The sequence below is a fragment of the Rhinoderma darwinii genome, chromosome 5 (assembly GCF_050947455.1).
Source record: "Rhinoderma darwinii isolate aRhiDar2 chromosome 5, aRhiDar2.hap1, whole genome shotgun sequence".
NCBI classification, from domain to species: domain Eukaryota; kingdom Metazoa; phylum Chordata; class Amphibia; order Anura; family Rhinodermatidae; genus Rhinoderma; species Rhinoderma darwinii.
The window spans coordinates 202,303,051-202,324,982 of record NC_134691.1 but is presented as its reverse complement, the minus strand read 5'-3'; the positions used below and the strand labels follow the sequence as shown (position 1 = coordinate 202,324,982).

Sequence of the window (21,932 nt, the reverse complement as noted above, 5' to 3'; positions counted from 1 at the left end):
ACTTTAGTCCCCGGAAGATACTGAGGCGGCTCTCTTCTCTTAGTATCTGCCTTTCGCTTCATGCGATCTACTGCCAGCAAAATAGAGGACCGGGTCTGTTGCCAGATTTGCAGGAAGTCCCCATATGCAGAGTCAGCAGCGGGAACTTGAGATGAAGTCGACACAGGAAGAGGGACTCTGGGATGTTGACTGTACACGTTGTGAAACGGAGTGGAAGTGGTGGACTCACTTGTGTGGTTGTTGTAAGAAAATTCAGCCCATGGTAGAAGCTGTACCCAGTTATCGTGCTGTGAAGAGATGAAATGGCGGAGATAATTTTCCATGATCTGGTTGATCCTCTCAACTTGCCCATTGGATTGGGGGTGATAGGCAGAGGAAAAGTCCAATCTCACATCCAGGAGTTTACAGAGGGCTCTCCAGAACTTAGAGGTATACTGAACCCCCCGGTCGGACACAATGTGAAGAGGCAAGCCATGCAACGGAAGATGTGCTGAATAAAGAGACTTGCCAGACGAGGAGCAGAAGGTAGGCCGGTCAGCGGGATAAAATGAGCCATCTTAGAGAACCGGTCCACCACCACCCAGACAGTGTTACATCCTGCTGAGGGGGGAAGGTCTGTGACTAAGTCCATCGCAATGTGCTGCCAGGGGGCATTGGGTACAGGCAGAGGTTGAAGCAGGCCGGCAGGCTTGGAGTGAGTCACTTTGTTAGAGGCACACACCGTGCAAGCAGAGACAAAGTCCAGAACATCCTTAGGTAGCGTGGACCACCAAAAGTGACGAGCAATCAGGTCTCGGGTTTTACGGACACCGGCGTGCCCAGCAAGTTTAGAACTATGTCCCCAGCGGAGAATTCTTCTCCTGTCCGCCAACCGAACAAAAGTCCTCCCAGGAGGGATGTCTCTAACCTGCAGAGGATTAGCAGTGACGATGCAGGACGGGTCTATGATGGTCTGGAGGGACTCCACCGTGTCTTCCGTCTCAAACGATCTGGACAGGGCATCGGCCCTCACATTCTTGTCCGCGGGACGGTAGTGGAGCGCAAACAGAAAACGGGTGAAGAACAGCGACCACCTGGCTTGACGAGGATTAAGTCTTTGAGCGGACTGAAGGTAAGTGAGGTTCTTGTGGTCGGTGAAGATCAGGATGGGGTGAGCAGCGCCCTCCAGAAGATGTCTCCACTCCTCCTGAGCCAATTTGATGGCCAGCAGCTCCCGATCTCCAATGGAGTAATTGCGCTCAGCAGAAGAAAACAGTCTAGAGTAGTAGCCACATACTACTGCCTTTCCTTTGGAGCTCCTCTGGAACAGAAGTGCACCTGCACCGACAGAGGAAGCGTCTACTTCCAGTGAGAACTGCCGAGATACGTCAGGATGATGGAGGATCGAGGCTGAAGTGAAGGCACTCTTCAGGCTATTAAATGCCGACTCTGCCTCTGGAGTCCACACTTTGGCGTTCACACCCTTCTTGGTAAGGGTCGAGATGGGAGACGTCAGAGAAGAGAAGTTAGGAATAAACTGCCGGTAGAAATTGGCGAATCCCAGGAACCGCTGTATGGCCCTTAAGCCTTGGGGACGTGGCCACTCCAGGACAGCCTTCACTTTCTCAGGATCCATCTTGAGGCCTTAATCCGAGATGATGTAGCCCAGGAAGGGCAGAGAACTCTTCTCAAAGACGCACTTCTCCAGCTTGGCGTATAAATGATTCTCCCTCAATCGTAGTAGAACCTGACGAACATGCCTCCGATGAGTCGTCTGATCGGGGGAGAAAATCAAAATATCATCGAGATAAACAACAACACAGACATAGAGTAGATCTCGGAAGATGTCGTTAACGAACTCCTGAAACACTGCTGGAGCGTTACACAGTCCGAAGGGCATCACCAGGTATTCGTAGTGCCCGTCCCGGGTGTTAAATGCCGTCTTCCATTCGTCACCCCGGCGAATCCGGACTAGATTGTAAGCCCCACGCAGGTCTAGCTTAGAAAAAATTTTGGCCCCTCGTATACAATCAAATAGCTCAGAGATGAGTGGCAACGGGTATTTGTTCTTGACTGTGATCAGGTTGAGGCCCCTGTAGTCAATGCAGGGACGAAGGGATCCATCCTTCTTTTTAACGAAGAAGAATCCAACCCCGGCCGGGGAGGAAGATTTTCGTATAAAACCCCTCTCCAAATTCTCCTTTATATAGGCCGACATGGATAGAGACTCAGGCAAGGAGAGAGGATATACCCGTCCACGGGGAAGAGAGGCATTAGGAACCAGTTCAATGGGGCAGTCATAGGTGCGATGTGGAGGCAGCGTCTCAGCCTCTTTTTTGCTGAAAACATCTGCATACTGAGCAAAATGGGGAGGCAGTCCCGACAGCGACTGAGGCAGAGAAGGCTTGACAGGATGGATCTGCAACAGACAACGACCATGGCACTTGGAGCCCCATTGGAGAACCTCTCCAGAATTCCAGTCCAGGACTGGGGCATGTAGTCGAAGCCAAGGCAGGCCCAGCAGAACAGGATTGATGGCCTTGGGCAAAACAAGGAACGAAATAAATTCAGAATGAAGTACTCCAACCTGGAGCTTCAACGGCTTGGTTTGAGAGATAATGGGATCAGGCAGAGGCAGTCCATTAACTGAGGCAACAGCCAAAGATGTCTCCAGGGGAACTGTGGGCAGCTGAAGATGATCCACAAGCTCTTTCTGGATGAAATTTGCAGCAGAGCCAGAGTCAAGATAGGCAGAGACTTGATGCGTCCTGTCGCCGGATACCAGGGTCACAGGAATAGTCAGTTTGGAAGCGAATCCTCTGTTAGATTCTGTTCCACCTAGTGTTGTCTCCTCAACCAATCCTAGGCAATGGGGTCTCTCCGGCCTCTGGGGGCACAGACGCACAATATGGCCTCCATGGCCGCAATACAAACAAAGTCCAGAAGTGCGTCTGCGTTGTTTCTCCTGGGTAGACAATTTAACATAATTACTCTGCATCGGGTACTCTGGTGGGACAACTGAGGAGGATTGCGGGACAGCAGAATCCAGCCTGGGAAGTTCTCTCCCCCGGAGAACCTCTTGGGAACGTTCCCGAATCCTCATGTCGACACGGGAGGCGAGTAGGATAAGATCATCCAGGGTAGATGGCAGATCGCGAGCAGCCAGCTCGTCCTTGTTCCCTGAAGACAGTCCCTGCCAGAATGTAGCCACCAAAGCCTCGTTGTTCCAGGTCAATTCAGCAGCCAGGATACGGAACTGAATGGCATACTCGCCGACGGAGAGGTCTCCCTGGTGTAGGGTCAGCAAGGATTGCAGCAGCCGAAGAAACTCTCCCAGGTACCTCAAAGATCGAGCGGAAGGTCTGTAAGAAGCACTGCAAGTCCCGGGTCTCTGGTCCCTGATGTTCCCACAGAGGATTGGCCCATGCCAGGGCTTTGCCGGTAAGGAGAGAGATGATAAAGGCGATCCTGACGTCATCCGAACAGAAGGACCTGGCATGTAGTCTGAAATGGATCAGGCACTGATTCAAAAATCCCCTGCAGGACCTCGGATCTCCGTCATAGCGTGGAGGTAGCGGCAAGAAACACAGGGGATTGGTACCGCTACAGACAGGAAGTGTAGCAGGCGGAACCGCAGGAATGGGTGCGGTGATGACTGTGGACGGAGCAAGCAGCCGATGGGCTATGGCGTTCACCGACAGGAGGAGCTTGTCTTGTCGTGACTGGAGATCCTCCATCTCAGCCAGCATGGCTTGTGTAGTCAACGTCTCAGGTTGACCAGCGGGGTCCATGGCCTGAGCCTACTGTCACGAAGTGGGTTAGTGGACCCACTAGGCCGTACCGCCGCAACGGGGAGGCAGCTGGCCAAATAACAGGGCACCCCAGAAATACAATGTCCCGCACAAGGGTACCTGAATAGTCCAGATGGTGGCCGCAGCTCTGGCACAGATGAGATGGGTGCAGCAGATGGCGCCAAACGTGGCGGATGACACAGGGGCCGCAAGTTGCGCCAGACGTGGCGGATTCCTCCGGACGTGGCAGATAACACAGGACGTGGCGGATTTCTCCGGACGTGGCAGATGACACAGGACGTGGCGGATTCCTCCGGACGTGGCAGATGACACAGGACGTGGCGGATTCCTCCAGACGTGGCAGACGACACAGGACATGGCAGATTCCTCTGGACGTGGCAGATGACACAGGACGTGGCACGACTAGATACTAGGGCAAAGCACGGGAAACAGGAACGGGGAACAAGGTACGGGTAACAAAAGGAACGGGAAACACTAAGGGACCAGACTGGGAAAACTAACAACGCTCAGGCATCAAACTAGGGGGCTGGACCCCTCTTATAGTCCAGGGTACTCACGGGTCAAAGGTCGTTGAAGATGTCCGGTGCGCGCGCTGCCCCTTTAAGAGCGGGGACGAGCATGCACGCGCACCCTGCGGGCTCCGGCGGAGGTGAGTGGATGCAAGCGCTGGCGTCTCCTGAGGAGGAGGCTGGGGCCAGCGCTTGCCGACTGTCAGCGGGAGGCTGGAGCTGACAGCCCGCAGCCACGGACATTACAGTAGGTAGGAAATATTTCTGAGTGTAATGCAAAACTGGGGGCAAGATTTGTTTTGCTGGATTGAATACAACATTTGGATCTGGGACGGAGATATATGGTCTCCTGGTTATTTCTTCCAGCAGTGTCTGCCCTAGTTCAAACCAATTGTTTTAGGTGGAATGGATAAAGGATGCCTAGTGCAATCTATTTTTTAATATTAAATAATAAAAGTGAAGTCTTATATTAGTATATCCACAAGAGAGTCAGTGATATATATTTAACAGAGGTTGATCAGTTCATTGAGTAATACAGTGATGCTTTAAGCACTGCACCAAGGCGTGATGATGAACGCTCAAGCGTCCACAATCACCCTGTTACAGAATGAAAAATGCAGCCTCAAACTAGGATCCGGCCCGTACATCCCAGCACCCTAGATTTGAAGAAGCCAAGCACCTTGCCTTACCTTATCAAAACAGTCAATAAATACAACAAGATGCAATATGTACATGATATTAACCACCCTCTTCTCCTATTTAGTATATCTTCTCCCATACATTGTCAGAAAGCAACGACACATTACTGATGATGTAGTTACATTGCCATGAGGGGCATACAACAATAGAACAGCAAACAGGGTTTTCTTCTTTAGTTATGGAGATGCATTCTCCGCATAAAACACTTCTGGAAAACAAACTTACATTTTTTCCCTATTTAGCATTGCCTGTAAGACTCCATACGAGCTGTGTCTTTTTAATGTAAACCAGCATCCCCCGAGCAACATGTGAAAGGTCTCTTACCGAGCCAGCACCCTGCTCTATACTGATGAGGAGCAAACAACCCCCAAAACAGCAGTCTACAGATTGGTTTCTCTTTCTTTTGGAGGAGACTCTGGCTTGCCTAAAATCCCTAGTCATGTTTCAAGGCTCTTCTATGGGTCGGATTTTAACTTACAGGGAAATTAACTCCAATAGCTGTCACTAGAGAGATTGTTTTCCTTCTCCAGAAGGAGAACTGACTTGCATATTTTTTTCCCGATGGAGCACTACCTATAAGACTCTTTAATGAGAATCAACACCCCCCCCCTCGCCTAAGCTCATCTTGTACACAAATGACAGCTTATTCCGAAAAGCCACCTGAAATTACATTTACTATTTTAATGAGAATTGATCTTATATCCTTTAAGGGAATCTAAGCTTTGGCTCTAAAGACCATAGATTTAACTACGATCAATTTGCAATGTATTTTCATTCGTTTTAACCCTTTTCCTGCAGTGGATACGAGAGTTGCGTTCAGAAAGGAAAATACTTTTCTCGCCAGAGGAGTACCTCTTACATCCTGGCTGGAACAGCCTATAATAAGCCCAAAATCGCAATTCACAAAAAAACAGCACCCGTTTTGGATGTGGAATATATTTTCATGAAATTTGTAGATGAAGACCAGATGTTGCATACTTGTGTGGTATAGATGTACTTTGCATACTTTGATCTTTTTTTGTGTGTAAGCTTCTGCTTGGAGTTTTAGTCCTGAACTTGAGATTTCAGTTACATAACTCCAAGCTTCTGTTTAAAACCTGTACTGTATAGGTATTTGGCTCACTTTACCGTGTAGTTAAAGGGAATCTGTCTTCAGATTCATGCTGCCCTAACCACAGGCAGCATGAAATACAGATAGCTCCTTTATTAGGGTATGTCTACAGCTGTAGCATAAACACTGTGGATTTATTGCAACGGAATTCATAGCGGAAAATCTGCAAAGTAATACAGTAGCAGCAGAGTAGATGGGATTTGAACGAATCTCATCCACACGCTGCATAAAAAATCAGCCAAAAAACTTTCATAAATTTATCTGGGGTGCGTGTTTTTTAAACCACAGAATGTAAATGTATGCTGCGGAACGCTCTTCTGTTGCTGGTTTTCCCCATTGAATTGATTTGGGAAGTTAAACCTGCAACAAATAGCAGATGTTGAGATTTTTGCTGCGAAAAGTGGCGATTCTGCCGCAATTATCGCAACTCAGAAAAAAAAAACCACACACTTACTCTTTTTTTACTGTTTTCCGCAACAGACCTTCCGCATGAAAAACTGCACTTGAATTTGAAGCGGTTTTTCATCCGGAATTCCCATGGCCGATACCCTGTGTACTTTTATGCAGCACATCCTCCCTGTGTGAACATGGCCTTACAATGTAATGCTGCAGCTTTTCAGTTAAAGCATAATTTTAAAAAGTGTGTGTCTTGATTGAGAAGGTTTCTCCCTATCCGCAAATAGGAGGAAACATATCAATCATGCCAAGCAAGTGAAAGGTCACCAAGTGGACACTTTTTTTCCCCTGTCCAACTCATTTTACAACAAAGTAAAATATAGTTCTTTATAGTAAGGTAGCCTGTCAGGATTTCATGCTGCCCATGGGTAGGGCAGCATGAATCTGCTGACAGGTTCCCTTTAGGCCGGGTTCCCATGTAGCATAAACGCTGCAGAATTTCCGTAACAGAATTATGTGGGGAAATTCTGCAGCATTTACAGTAGCAGCAAAGTGCGTGAGATTTAGAAAATCTCATGCCCACACTGAAAAAGCAGTGTAAATGTTAATAAATTGACCTTTGGTGCAGAATTTAAATTTGCAGCATGTCAATTTATGCTGCATTTTCGTGGCTTTTCTGTTGCGGGTTTGCCCCATAAAATTCAATGGGAATGCAAAGCCCGCGACAGAAAGCCAAGTGTTGTGACTTTTGGACACCTGCTTATATGAAGGACATGGCTGAACTAGAACGGGTGCAAAAGAAGGGTGACAAAGGTAATTTAGGGAATGTGTGGATTGCAGTACAAAGAAAGGTTAATAAACTTGGGGCTATTCAGTTTAGAAAAAAATATGGCATAGGTGCGATCTAATTACAATGTACAAATATATAATTGGACAGTACAGAGATCTTTCTAATGATCCTTTTACACCTAGGCCTGTAACAAGGACAAGTGTCACGAAGGGTCTGTGGACCCACTGGGCCGTACTGCCTTGGCGGTAAGGCAGCTGGCCAACAGGGTATAGGTGAATGTCTATAGTTCGTATAGGTACCTGTGGCAGCTCAGACAGCAGCAGGGCAGGCTCGGCTTGGACTAGACAGCAGGTAGACGTCAGGCGAGGAGCAGCAGGTCAGATGTGGAATACAGCACGACACGAATTTGGCACAGCACAGTGCTCGACCAAGATGGTATGGAATGCAAGGAACAGGAAACAGGAGCACACTAGGAGGCCATCACATAGACAAACTAGGAAACATCAACAACGCTCAGGCATAGAAGCAGGGGGCTGGACCCCTCTTATAGTCCAGGGTACTCGCGGGTCAAAGTTCATCAAAAGTCCGGTATGCACGCTGCCCCTTTAAGAGTGGGCATGAGTGTGCGCGTGCACCCTACGGGATCCGGCTGAGGTGAGTGAAAGCGGGTGCTGGCGTCTCCTGAGGAGCAGGCTGGGGCCAGCGCTTGCCGATTCGTGGCTGCAGGAGGGGATTGGAGCTGACTGCCTGCAGCCACGGACATTACAGTATCCCCCTCTTCTTGGGACCAGAGCGAGAGAGAAACTTCTTCAGAAGAGTAGGAGCATTGAGGTTCTCCTCTGGCTCCCAAGACCTTTCTTCAGGACCAAACCCCCTCCAATCCACCAAATAAAATGTCTTTCCGCTCACTTCTTTGGTGTCCAGGATCTCCTGAACCTCAAAGGTGTCTGAAGGGCCGCTGGAGGCAACCACAGGGCTAGGAGTCTTGGTGTAGCGGTTCAGAACCACCGGCTTCAGGAGGGAGACATGGAAGGAGTTGGGGATCTTGAGGGTAGGAGGCAGCCGAAGCTTGTAGGCAACAGGGTTGATCTGCTGTAGGATCTCGAAGGGTCCGAGGAACCTAGGAGTAAATTTGCATGATGGCACACTTTTGTCGGATATTCCTGGAAGACAGCCAGACCCTCGTGCCATGAAGAAACTGAGGAGGTTCTCTTCTCCTTGTGTCAGCCTACCGTTTCATGCGGTTGACTGCCATTAGGATGGAGGATCGAGTGCTGCCAGATCTATAGGAAGTCTCTAAAAGCGGAGTCAGCCGCTGGAACCTCGGAAGTATCGGGCACCAAGAGAGGAATTCGTGGGTGCTGGCCATAAACAATGAAGAACGGTGTATTCCTTGTGGACTCGCTGGTGTGATTATTGTAGGAGAATTCAGCCCATGGGCCCAACTGCACCCAGTCATCATGCTGCTTGGAGATGAAGTGGCGTAGGTAGTTCTCCAAGATCTGATTGATCCTCTCGATCTGACCATTGGACTGAGGATGGTAGGCTGATGAAAAGTCCAACTTCACACCGAGGAGTCCGCAGAGGGCTCTCCAGAACTTCGAGGTAAACTGAACCCCCGATAAGACACAATATGCTGCGGCAGGCAGTGCAGGCGAAAGATGTGTTGGATGAACAGCTTGGCCAGCTGAGGAGCAGAAGGAAGACCAGTCAGAGGAACGAAGTGGGCCATCTTTGAAAATCGATCCGCCACCACCCAGACAGCACTGCATCCAGCAGAGAGAGGCAGGTCCGTAATAAGGTCCATAGCTATATGCTGCCAGGGAGAATTGGACACAGGCAATGGCTGGAGCAGACCAGCAGGTCTTGAGTGAGCGGCCTTGTTGGCTGCACATACAGAACAGGAAGAAACTAAGTCCATAATGTCCTTGGGCAGCGTGGGTAACCAGAAATGATGAGCAATCAGATCCCGGGTCTTACGGACCACGCGTGACCTGCCAGTCTAGAGGAGTGTCCCCAGCGGAGGATTCTTCCCCGATCAGCCAGGCACACAAAAGTCCTCCCTGGAGGAATGTCCCCAACTTGCAGGGCATTGACAGAGATAATGCAAGACGGATCAATAATATTCTGTGAACACTCCAAGGTGTCTTCCCTCTCGAAAGACCTGGATAAGGCATCGGCCCTCACCTTGTCGGCCGGGAGATAATGGAGCTCAAACTGGAACCTTGTAAAGAACAGTGACCACCTGGCCTGACGAAGATTCAGCCATTGGGCCGTCTGGAGGTAGGTCAGATTCTTGTGGTCTGTAAAAATTAGGATCAGATTAGCTGTGCCCTCTAGTAGATGTCTCCACTCTTCCAGGACCAATTTGATGGCCAGTAACTCCCGATCCCCAATCGAGCAGTTGTGTTCTGCGGAAGAGAAGAGCTTAGAGAAATATCCACATACTCTTGACTTGCCCTTGGGACCTCTCTGGAACAGGAGTGCACCAGCACCGACAGAGGATGCGTCCACCTCCAACGAGAACTGCAGAGAGACATCCGGATGATGGAGGATAGAGGCTGACGTGAAGACACGATTTGACTCTCACTGTAGATGGCACAGTAGATGCAGTAGAAGACACGACTTGATTTTCACTGTAGATGGCACAGAGGCATGGTAGCATGGGATACAGGGTACAGGCAGCAGGAACGGGTAACACTGGGAGCTGAAAAACACTGGGAGACCATTTGCAAGACAAAATTTAGGTATACAACAATGCTCAGGCAAGGACCAAGTGGGCAGAGCACTTTTTGCAGTCCAGCAGCATTCTGGGCTAATTACTGATTATTAACAACTGGACGCCTACTGGCCCTTTAAGGCCATGCGCCCGCCCTGCAGTAAACAGTCTCAGAACCTGGAAGTGAGTGCCAGCGTCTCCCTGGAGGGAGATGCCGCCGAGAACACAGACGTCCATGGCCGGGGCCGTCAGAGGGTAAGTCTGAACGATGGTCCGCGGGCAATAAATGTTACTTATTTGAATACCCCTTTGAGTTGTATGCTGAAATTGATGATTGTTCACATGTTCATCATGTAACAAATAGGTGCACATATCCAATTGAAATGCATCGGAGGATGGGGGGGCGGAGCTTGCTGCGCTGAGCGATGGTAGTGTGATCCCGGAGCTCTACCTCACACTCGTCGAAACCAGCGGATAACACCGACAATTTGCCGTCGAATATGGGGAAAACAGGGAAGGACAAGACCAAGGACACTTTGGGGACCCCGAGACCTCCTAAATCACTACCGGAGATGGAGAAATTCTTTAAGAAAAGAGGGGCTTCTCCGGGGAGGAGATCCAAGATGGCGCCGGACAGAGCACACGAGGATCAAGGAGCAGAGGACTCAGACAGCTCATATGCTCCGTCGGAGTGTGCAGGAGAAGCGGACACCGATCCTATATCAAAGGCTTACCTGAAGGAGACCCTGATGCAGGCTCTCACACCAGTGGTGAGTGAACTGAGAGAAATAAAAACGGATCTGCAACACATAGGTCACAGGGTCCTGGCGCTGGAGGAGTCACAGGCTGCAGTAATGGATCGACAGGATACCATGCATACGACCGCAAAAGAGCATACTAATCATCTGAATGCCTTATACTTACATATGGAGGACCAGGAAAATCGTAGTAGAAGGAAGAATATTAGGCTTCGGGGTCTTCCGGAATCTGTCGCTTTTGATTCCTTAGCAGGTACTGTGATGCAGATTTTCTCCTCCCTGATAGGGGCTGACCGGATGGCTTCACTGGTGATAGAGAGAGTTCACAGGGCGCTGAGGCCTAAACCTACAGCTACTGAACCCCCTAGGGATGTAATTTGCGGTATTCTTAGTTATGTGCATACGGCAGCCATTTTAAAGGCCGCGAGGGACAATCCGGAGATAAATTTTGAAGGAACTAAACTTGCGGTGTATCAGGATCTGGCAGCTAGCACGCTGGCAAAACGTCGCATCTTGAGGCCTGTTACAGAAGCGCTGAGGGCCAATAAGCTACCAATTAGATGGCTTTTTCCTTTTGGCCTGGCGACAATGAGAGCGGGGAGACAGATAACTATCCGTACGCCGGAAGATTTGGAGCGAGCTTGGAAACCGCTGGATATGGATCCGATTGATGTCCCCTCTTGGATGCCAGTGGCAATGGATCTCTCGAGGCCCCGAATGAACCGCCCATGGCAAACGGTGGGGTATTCCAAGTCACCTCAAAAGAAGACCCGTCTGCCGGTTGTGGATAATCCATGAAGGTTCGACGGACCTTTAAGATGGCGGATGATCAGAACGAATCTGGAGCGGCAGTCGGTAGATAGTAATATCTAGGATTATCTTTTGATTTGGACTGCTGTCACAAGAAGGACTATCTGCTGGATCAGAAGGTCGTGATAGTTTGTATGTGAGGATGCCACACAGCAAATGCCTATTTTCTTTTGTTGCTTTGTTCTTTTTCATTTTCTTTAGCCCCTGTATTCCCCCTCCTGCTATTCCCCCCCCCTCTCCCCCCCCCCTTTTTTCCTTCCCCCCCTTTCCCTCCTTCCTTCCCCTCATTCTTCCTTTCACCCCCCCCCCCCTCATTCCCTTGTCCCCCCCCCACCTGTCCTCCCTCTCCTCTTTAACCTTCTTCTCTACTTCTTCCCCCTTCAGATATGATTTCTTACGCTACAGGTGTGGGTTGGCCTCACTATACTAATACCTTGTACATTTTGCTTGATATGATAGTTCTATTTTCAAAGTGGTGTTTCATTGTAATAACCTTTATTAAGCACTTTAAGTTTCGATGAAGTGTTTACTGTCTCATGGTGGGCTTTGTTTATCCCCCCCCCCCCGTGGACAGGGGTCAGGTGTGAGGCCTTTGTCTAGGGGCTTTGTTTCTCCTTATTTCGGGATAATAAGGAGGATCGTACGTAATTTCTTTTGGTTTTATGTGTTTTTGTATGTCTTTTTATTTTCTTGTTTTTGTTTTTGGGAATGTTCATATTTGGAAGATATCTCCTTGTTCTGTATTGGACGGCTAGGGCTGGATGTCTCTTGGATGAAGCTCCATGGCCGGGGGTCTATTGAGCTAGTATCTGGTCAAAAATATAAATGGGTAGGTTGAAATTTTGCTCCTTTAATGTGAAGGGGATGGGATCCCCTCAGAAAAGATCTAGGGTTTTTGGCTCTTTACGTATACAGGCCCCTGAAATTTTATTCTTACAAGAGACGCACTTCCGACCGGCACATATTCCTACGCTACCGGTACATACATATTCACAGTGGTTTCACAGTACCTATTCCTCTAAGTCACGGGGAGTATCTATAGCTATTCATAAGAATGTCCCTTTTCAGGTGGAGACATCCAAAATGGACGAAGGAGGGAGATATCTTTTCTTAAAGGGCCAGATGTACGGAATTAAGTTTACGTTCGCTAATTTGTATGCTCCCAATGTTGGGCAATATAGATGGTTGCGATCTACTTTAATGTCCCTTAAGGCCTTTACAGAAGGTCAGCTTATTTTGGGTGGAGACTTCAACGTTTCCCTGGATCTGCCGATGGATTCCACCTCGTTAGTGCAGGCGGTGACACCTCTGATGCTCCGCAAACTTAAGGTGCTCATGTCTAGATTGGGCATGGTCGATGCTTGGCGGGTGGGGAATCCATCGGTTAAAGATTTTACATTCTATTCTGCTCCTCATGGTACATATCATAGAATAGACTATTTTTTCCTTCCCTTGTCTCTGTTAACGAGCCTGCAGCACGCCGAGATTGGAAGTCTCACAGTCTCTGATCATGCGCCAGTTAGTATTGTTTTGGAGTTGGGGTGTGTTCCTCAAAGGGAATGGCTCTGGAGACTCAACGACAAGATCATAGCTCAGGACGATAATAGTGCGTCTTTGGCCTCTAAATTAGAGGAATTTTTCAAATTCAATGATTCTCCACTGGTATCCAGACCCATTCTATGGGAAACACATAAAGCGTATATGAGGGGGGAGCTTATTGCACTAGCCTCTTATCTTAAGAAACAACGGTCTAAACGGATTCTTAGCCTAGTGTCACGGATATCTGAAACGGAGAGATTGCATAAACAGGGGGACCTCCTTGTAGATTATAAAGGGCTGTGTTCATTGCGGCAGGAACTTAGAGACCTACTAAATTACAATGCTGCTAAGGCGTATAGAATGGCATGTGGTCAGACATACATGCATGGAGATAGGGGATCTAAGCTGATGACTAGGTTAATCAAACAAAGGCAAGCTAAAGTGTTTATAGAAGCTGTTAAAACTGAACGAGGGGACAGAGTAACCTCAACGCCACATATTGCTAAGGCCTTTCAAACATTCTATTCAAAATTATATAATTTATCTGCTTCTGCCGAGGGGGCCCTTAATCCTATCTTAGATAAACAGGAACGCATTAATGCTTTCTTGTCGGACATAGTAGCTCCTCATCTCACTCAAACTCAGTGTGAGACGTTGTTGGCACCTGTCACGAAGGAGGAGGTGGAGAGGACCTTAGATTCTATCCCCTCGGGGAAGAGTCCGGGCCCGGATGGGTTGCCTATCTCTTTTTATAAAAAATTTAGAGATCAATTAGTACCAAAATTCACAGAAGTATGTAATTCCTTGTTGTGTGGATCCTCTCTCCCTGCGCAATCTTTAGAAGCCTTTGTTACTATTCTTCCCAAGGAGGGGAAGGATCCTGAGCAGTGCGGAAGCTATAGACCCATCTCGTTATTGAACTGTGACGTTAAGTGGTGGGCAAAAATTTTAGCGACACGCATGCAATCGCTCTTACCCTTAATTATAGGAGAAGAACAGGTGGGATTTGTGAAGGGGAGAGAGGGCAAACACAATGTGAGTAGAGTTTTGCATGCTATTATGCAGGTGCGTAAGTCCGGGGGTTCTATGGTTTTGTTGGGCACCGACGCCGAAAAGGCTTTTGACCGGGTCTGCTGGGAGTACATGAGGAAGGCGCTACTGAAGTTTAATTTCCCAATCACATTTATAGATGCTATATTCTCACTATATAAAGGGCCCTCTGCTAGAATTCAGGTTAATGGATCCCTATCAACCCCCTTTCCCATCTCGAATGGAACTAGGCAGGGATGTCCCTTGTCTCCGTCCCTTTTTGTTATAATGATGGAGCCCCTGCTATTAAAATTTCGTCAGACTGAGGGAATCCAGGGTCTTAAGCTTGGGGGACGCATACATAAGACAGCGGCCTTTGCAGATGACCTGTTGCTCCTGGTTACGAACCCACTTACAGCACTCCCGCGGGTTCTAGATGTTTTCACTCAATTTGGGGATATATCTAATTTTAAAATCAACTATGGGAAATCTGAGGCCATGGGTATATCAATACCACATGACAAGTTAAAACACTTAAAATCCATCTCCTCGTTTAAATGGCAAGACTCGGCCATCCAATATTTGGGCGTTAAAATACCGGCGGATCCTAAACATATCTTCTCCATGAATTTTGCGCCTCTTGTCCCGAAAATCCAAAAATTTTTAAACAAAATCGACATTCCCTTCCTCTCTTGGATGGGAAGAAAAAATTTATTAGCCACCTATGTGCTCCCACAGATCCTGTACCCATTGCAGAATATTCCCATAGACCTTCCGGCTAGCTATTTTAATAGATTCAAGAGACTATTTACTAATTTTCTATGGAGAGGAAAGCGCCCCAGATTGGCTCATAGGTTACTTATCCTAAAAAAGAGACAGGGGGGATTATCAGTACCGGATATAGGGTTGTATTATACAGCGATTCAACTTCTCCGCTGGTCACAGCTGGCTAATGATTCTCTCAAACATGGTTATCTGGATCTGGAAAGAAGGGTCCTCTCGGATGAGTACTTGCATTTACTCTGGATTAAGGCACCGTTACCCCCAAAAACTATTTTAGTCAGTGACATAACGAGAGGCATGCTCAAAGTTTGTCAAAGGTCTACAGTATTGAATATGGCTAAGGGGGACCTCTCTCCAATAGCTCCATTAGGGACTCTACCCTATTTTAAGGAAAAGGACACATCCTTAGGGGTGATACTAAGGCCTTTACTGGGTTCACTTCGGGTAAGGGAGGTCACTGCTAGGAGGGTAGTTCCGGATTTACAAGAGCTAATAGGTAAAGTAAGGGAAACTGGAGAGGCTACATGTGCTTCGCCCGCGACATTTCTTCATCAGAGGGGCTTTGAATTGGCGTGCTGCAGGTTCTTGACTGGAGCCCCTGCCCCATATCCGGATCCTACCTGGATGGAAAATTACACTCTCATGCCTCAGTCTCCGATCAGGGCTTTGTCAAAGATTTACACCAACCTTTTGTTAGACTTAGCCCCAACTAAACCCTGTTTCTTATTGGCATGGGAGAAGGAGTTAGATATTATCCTTACACAAAGGGAAGTGTCCTATATTTTGACTAGATCCCATGGGTTCTCGTGTTGTGTGAGACATCAGGAGAATTCCTACAAATTACTGACCCGCTGGTATAGAACCCCTGCTTACTTATATCAGATTAGGCTTATTGCATCGGATGTATGTTGGAGATGTGGCATTTTTCCTGGGACCTTATCTCATATATGGTGGTTTTGCCCCAAAATTAAACCCTTCTGGGCTCAAGTAGAAAGAGCTATTAATGATATAGTGGGAGGCTCGGTGGAGTTGACGCCCACGCTGATACTTCTATGGCTTCCATCTGGAGACTTCACCCCTGTACGCAGAGACTTAGCTACTCTAATGATCTCAGCGGCTAAACTGCTGATACCGCAGAAATGGAGAAGTGAGAACCCACCATCGATAGATATGTGGTGGGCCAAAGTACATCAATTACACTCAATGGAAGAGTTGGTGGGCTGGCATTCTTTCTCTAGGGCTCTGTTTTTAAAGGTTTGGAAGCCATGGAGGGAGTATCATAAGAAGGAAGGTACAGGAGGGTGAGGGGGATGGGTGGGATAAAGAGATAAAAAAGTAGTGGGTAAGTAATGAAGGAAGGGGAAAGGAAGATGCAGAGTAAGCGTTCAATGAAGGTCAACATATGAGGGGAATTGTGGTCTGTGGTCCTCTTTACCTGGGGGAGGTGTAATGGATTGGGTCAGACCCTGCAGGGGGTGCTAATTAGGAGAAGGGGGCATCCGGGAGACAGCCAGCCCTATGGATATAGGGATATGAAAGTATTAGCGAGCTCTGGTTCTTATAATATACGCAGAAGATCCAATGTGCTGGAGATATGGATTGTTACCTTATGATGAGCAATTCTCTTTTCTTTTTGTTCTGAATGTAGTGTATTGTGATTTATTTTATTGTTAGTTATGGTACTGTATGTTATTTTCTTTTCTTTGTATGTATCTTGATAGGAATCCAAGAGGAAATGACTTTGATGTGAAATACATCTTGAGGATCTAAAATATGTGGAAATTGCCTATTTTGCAATTTGGATTGTGAAAGTCATTGTTTCTATTGCACTGCCTTTATATTGTTAATTGTTAAATGTCAATGTTAATTTCATATGCTGAGGTCATATGATGTGTGTGTTTACTGCAAGTTGTTGTAAAATACAAAATAAAGAATTTATAAAAAAAAAAAAAAAAGAAATGCATCGGAGGATGACTCGCATCATACTGCAACTTTGGTATCATCAGACGTAGCATCCATATTAAGTTGTACATATTACTATGGATGCTTCAGTCGCGCAACTGCTGCATTACAAAGTGACTGTTTATAGTTTGTCTCTTAGAGCTATATGTACCTGTTATCCAGCAGGCAAGAAAAATAACCTTTAAACTGTGTTTATTAAAATAATTTAGGTAGAAATACCATCAAACGCAGGTCCTATGTTTTAGAGTTCATTAGAATTTAGCTACTTCCTTATTACGCCTCGTTCACACAGAGTTTTGTGTAGGCAGAAAAATCTGCCCCAAAATTCCTTCAGGAATTTTGAGGCAGATTTTGACCTGCCTGCACTCTCTGTGCCGCGTTTGTTGCTGCGTTTTTCAGCCGCGGACAGAAAAAACGCAGTGAAAACCGCTTTCTCTGCCTCCCATTGATGTCAATGTGCGGTCAGAGACGGAAACACCTGAAGAAAAAGCTATTTTTTTTCCCGCAAGCGTTTTTTTCTGCTCGCAGGAAAAAAAACGCTTCTGCCTCCCATTGTAATCAAAGGGAGGCGATTTCGGACGTTTTTTGGAGCGGTTTCCGATGTGGTTTCTGTGTCGAAAACAGCGCCAAAAAACTCAGTGAACTGGGCCTTAGAGGGACACTATCTACAAAAACATCCTCAAGCATACTATAAGATATATTGAGATAAAATAAATTTTAGGCTATGTTCACACTGAGTTTTTTGACAAGTTTTTTGACGCGGAAACCGCGCCGCAAAATTCATCAAAAACGGCCCGAAAATGCCTCCCTTTGATTTCAATGGGATGCGGAGGCGTCTTTTTCCCGCGAGCGGGAAAACTGTCTCGCGGGACTAAGAAGGGACATGCCCTATCTTCGGGCGCTTACGCCTCTGACCTCCCATTGACTTAAATGGGAGGCAGAGAAAGCTTATTTCGCTGTGTTTTATGCCCGCGGTGCTCAACCACCGCGAGTGAAAAACGCACGAAAATCGGCGCTCAGGGAGAGGTAAATCTGCCTCAAACTTCCAAACGGAATTTTGAGGCAGAATTTTCGCCCGCAAAAAAACTGTGTGTGAACATAGCCCTAGAAAGGTTTTCCAACTCAGCAGCTGAAGCTCACGGATAATAACTAGATACAAAGACTAAAAAGGGTGAATTATCATAACATGATGTACAATTAACTGTAAGCATTGAATTGCAATATATTATGGTGAAAAATCTTAAGTATACACACCATTCACATAAGAACAAGGATTATCATGTATATTATCATGTATATTTCATAGATCTGGCAGTAATTTTCTTTACCTGTATTTTTAAAGGGTGTACGTGGAGAAGTCGGTCTTCCAGGCTTTCCGGTAACAATATCCAACTTATTATATGGTTATGATTGTTGTTGTTATTATTGCTATGATTTTCTATAACTTGCTCACTGCAGGCTACTGTATACTGACTGCAGTAAAAAAACTAAAACATGTGGGACATGTTGTTATTAAAATGCTTGCATTCGCTGATTTTAAAATAACTACTAGTGTTAGATAGTTGTAGTTAATAGCACACTTTCTATACAGTAAATAATGGAATTCTTCTGGTGGACCGCTCCCGTTATGACAACCATATTATTTAATAGCGCTTAGGGATAAAAAAAAATTCTTTATGAGACAACCCCTTTAACTCCGTCCCACTTTTCCGTCCACATAGCCGTATGACTGATATTTTTTACGGTAAACTAGTTTTAGTTTTTAATGGCAGCATTTAATATACCATATATTATACTTGGAAACGTTGAAAAATTATTTTGTGAGGTAAATTGGAAAATAACAGTAATATCTCCATATTTTTGGGGGTTTGTTTTTACCCTGCGTAAAAATTACATGTCAACTTTATTTTGTGGGTCAATACTATTACAGCGATTCTGATTTTATTTAGGAAATAAGGAGAAAGGGAAAGAGTTGTGGTTCCTTTGTAAAATTGAGAGTAATAAAAATAATAAACTTTATTGACTAATTTTAAAATTATAAAATAAATTTTTTACAAATGTCCAATGTAGGTCAGAATAAATTGCAGTGCAGGTGACCCCTTGTCCTGCACTATAAGAGCAAAATTTGCCTACTAATAGTTAACCGTCCAATGCTATTGTCATACAAAAACCATATTCAGATCTTAGGCTGAAATTGATAAATAATTTATTTTAAATTGTGCTTTTTTCTCTACTCTATGGTGGACTGAGTAGAGATCTGATAACAGTGGTATAATGATTATTATTCCAAGTGTGCTTATATTGTGTGCACTGAATAAATCAGCTTAGCTGCTAGTCAGTGGACACTGTATCAGTTTCCTAGAGTTCTCTTATGTGCACCGAGTGTATCATAAATGTTGTTGGTTAGTAAACATTGTATCAATTTCTTGAGATTCAGCATTCAATGTTAGTTAATAGGCATTGTATCCATTTGTTGAGGTTCTCTTGTATATATTGAATATATCAGCATTAATAGTTATTCAATAATCACTATTACAGCGTCTCTTCTTTGGTATAAATACCAAATATAATAGGCAGAAGCACGATAGAATATTGTGCTAGAGTTTGAGCATTTAAATTGTAGTTGCTGAACAGTGATGCGGTAGCCTGTATGAATAAGCGCCACAAAAATGCCCCAATTCTTAAGTGCTTGCTGTCAGTTTTCACCTTGTGTTCATGGGAACTCGTAGGCAGCAGCACATTAAGGTATTTTGGCTAAATAGCCTGTGTGTTCCACCTTTGTAGATGGTGCACACTTATAATCCTCACTATTGGGGTCAGCAGCGTTCTAATTGACGTGCTGAATTTTTTTTTAAGTTGTTTAAACAGCGAAAATGCCCCAGTTCTTAAGTGCTTGCTGTCAGTTTTCACCTTGTGTTCGTGGGAAATCGTAGGCAGCAGCACCTTAAGGTATTTTGGCTAGGTAGCCTGTGTGTTCCACCTTTGTGGATGGAGCACACTTATAATCCTCACTATTGGGGTCAGCAGCGTTGTAATTGTCGTGCTGAAATTTGTAGCTATTTAAACAGCGATGTAGTGACTTATATAAAATGAGCACTACTGAAAGCCCTGATTCTTATGTGCTTGCTGTCAGTTACCACCGTAATACGTGGAAGACCGTCAGCAGCAGCAGTGTAAATGGCATACAGCGCTGATCCTCACAAATAGGATCAGCAGCGATGCAGCTCGTCTATTTGAAGATGGCAGTGCACTTTGTAAGGTGCCCTATTGATTAGGTGCTTGCTGTCTGTTCTCACCGTCGTCACGGGAGAAACAGTGAATAGCAGCACAATGTAATAAAGTGGCTGAGCAGCCTGTGTATATCAATTTTCTGATTCAGTGAACGCTATCAGGGATTCAGCCCAGCACCGTGGTGTAATAAAGTGGCTGAACAGCCTGTATACATCGATTTGCTAATTCAGGGAACGCTGTCAGGGAGTCAACCCAGCAGCGTATGTCAAATTGTAGGCACCGCTCTCTTCCAGGGAGTAGCGTTTATACATACAAGTCGTTGCCGACTATTGATTGATGTTATAGGTAGCATTAGGTAGAGTTGGGACCTTATACATTGGTTGCTAGATTAGGACTAAACACCCGACGCGCGTTTCGCCGGCATTCCGGCTTCCTCTTGGGGTGTAACCCGCCGGTTCTGACGCCCTTATATATGGTAAGTGCTGATTGACAGCTAAGGGGGCCAATAAGGTTGTTTCAAGTATAACAGTGTGTGGATGACAGGTGGATTAATTTCCAAGTATCTGTCAAAAGGCTCAATATTATTTATTTACAGAAAAATCAATTCCTAGAAGAGTTTTATATTTATATTAGGTATTACTTATAGTTTCTTATATTTGTTTTAATTAATACGTTGCTTATACATATGTGAATCTTTGAAATGTTAGATTTTTTTTTTTTTGTTTTGCACCATGTCTGATCAGATAAAGTGAAATGAAAAGAATTTTTATATTATTATCAAATGATAAATACAAGAACAATAAATTGATCATACTCTTCACTCCTTATCTATTTATATTTATTTTAATGTCTGAAGTATATATATTGATATGTGTTCACATACATATCCCCAATTTTATTCTCCACTTTAAATTGTTTATCCAATTCTAGATTTATTTTTTTATTTTTTATTTTTATTTTTGTACTAGAGTGACTTTCATAAGTAGTATTCAAATAGTTGAAACCACTTAGAGGAAAGGAGAGTTTGAAGCTAATTATTTATCATATTAAATTATTGCGTTTTATTCCTCACGTGCTTGTGCTGGAATGCCAGATAGGATCAATTATTTTAGGTTATGGGCCACAAAGATTTTTATTATTTATTATAAATTTATTAGGATTTCTCCGTTGGTGCAAAGCTTGTATTCACAGAAAGCAACCAAAATTAAAACTCTCATTTAGGCCATTTGGACTAACTGAGTTCATCTGAAATATCCATTTACTTTCCCTTTTTAAAAGGGCTTCATCTAAGTTGCCTCCTCTTATACCCATTTTGAGTTGGCAGATTGCCCATCCTTTGAGATTTGTCCAATTTAGATTGTGATGTTGCTTGTAATGTCTGGCGATTGGGGTCGGGGTAAAGGGTTTATTGTGCGCTTGACTATCTAGTTTGTTTTTCTCGTAGTTTATGATGGAGCCAATATGCGCTCTGATTCTGACCCTCAAATCTCTTTTTGTTTTGCCAACATATCTGAGGCCACAAGGGCACTCGAGGCAGTAGATAACGCCTGTTGATGAACATCTAATGTGTTCCCTTATGGTGTAGATTTTTCCTGACCCATCCAAAAAAGTCTTTGTGCTTTTTAGAATTTTACATGCCCTACATAGTTTGCAAGGGTAGAATCCAGGTGCAAGGATTTTTTGTTGATTGTTGGTTCGAGAGAAGTGACTCGAAACCAACATATCTGAGATGCTTTTACCATTACGATAACCTGTGGGAATTTTTTCTCCTAAAATTTGGCCTAGATCTATGTCTGTTTTTAGAA

General features: G+C 45.4%; 1 protein-coding gene across 1 annotated transcript in view; it reads left to right on the top strand.

Annotated features, from left to right (window-relative positions):
* The window catches only part of LOC142652831 (collagen alpha-2(VI) chain-like), a 147,552-nt gene that overhangs the window by 74,547 nt on the left and 51,073 nt on the right, over positions 1–21,932 (top strand). Inside the window, exon 20 of the mRNA XM_075828513.1 lies at positions 18,239–18,274. Within this exon, the coding sequence (XP_075684628.1) occupies positions 18,239–18,274 (36 nt within the window). The remainder of the gene's footprint in view (positions 1–18,238; positions 18,275–21,932) is intronic.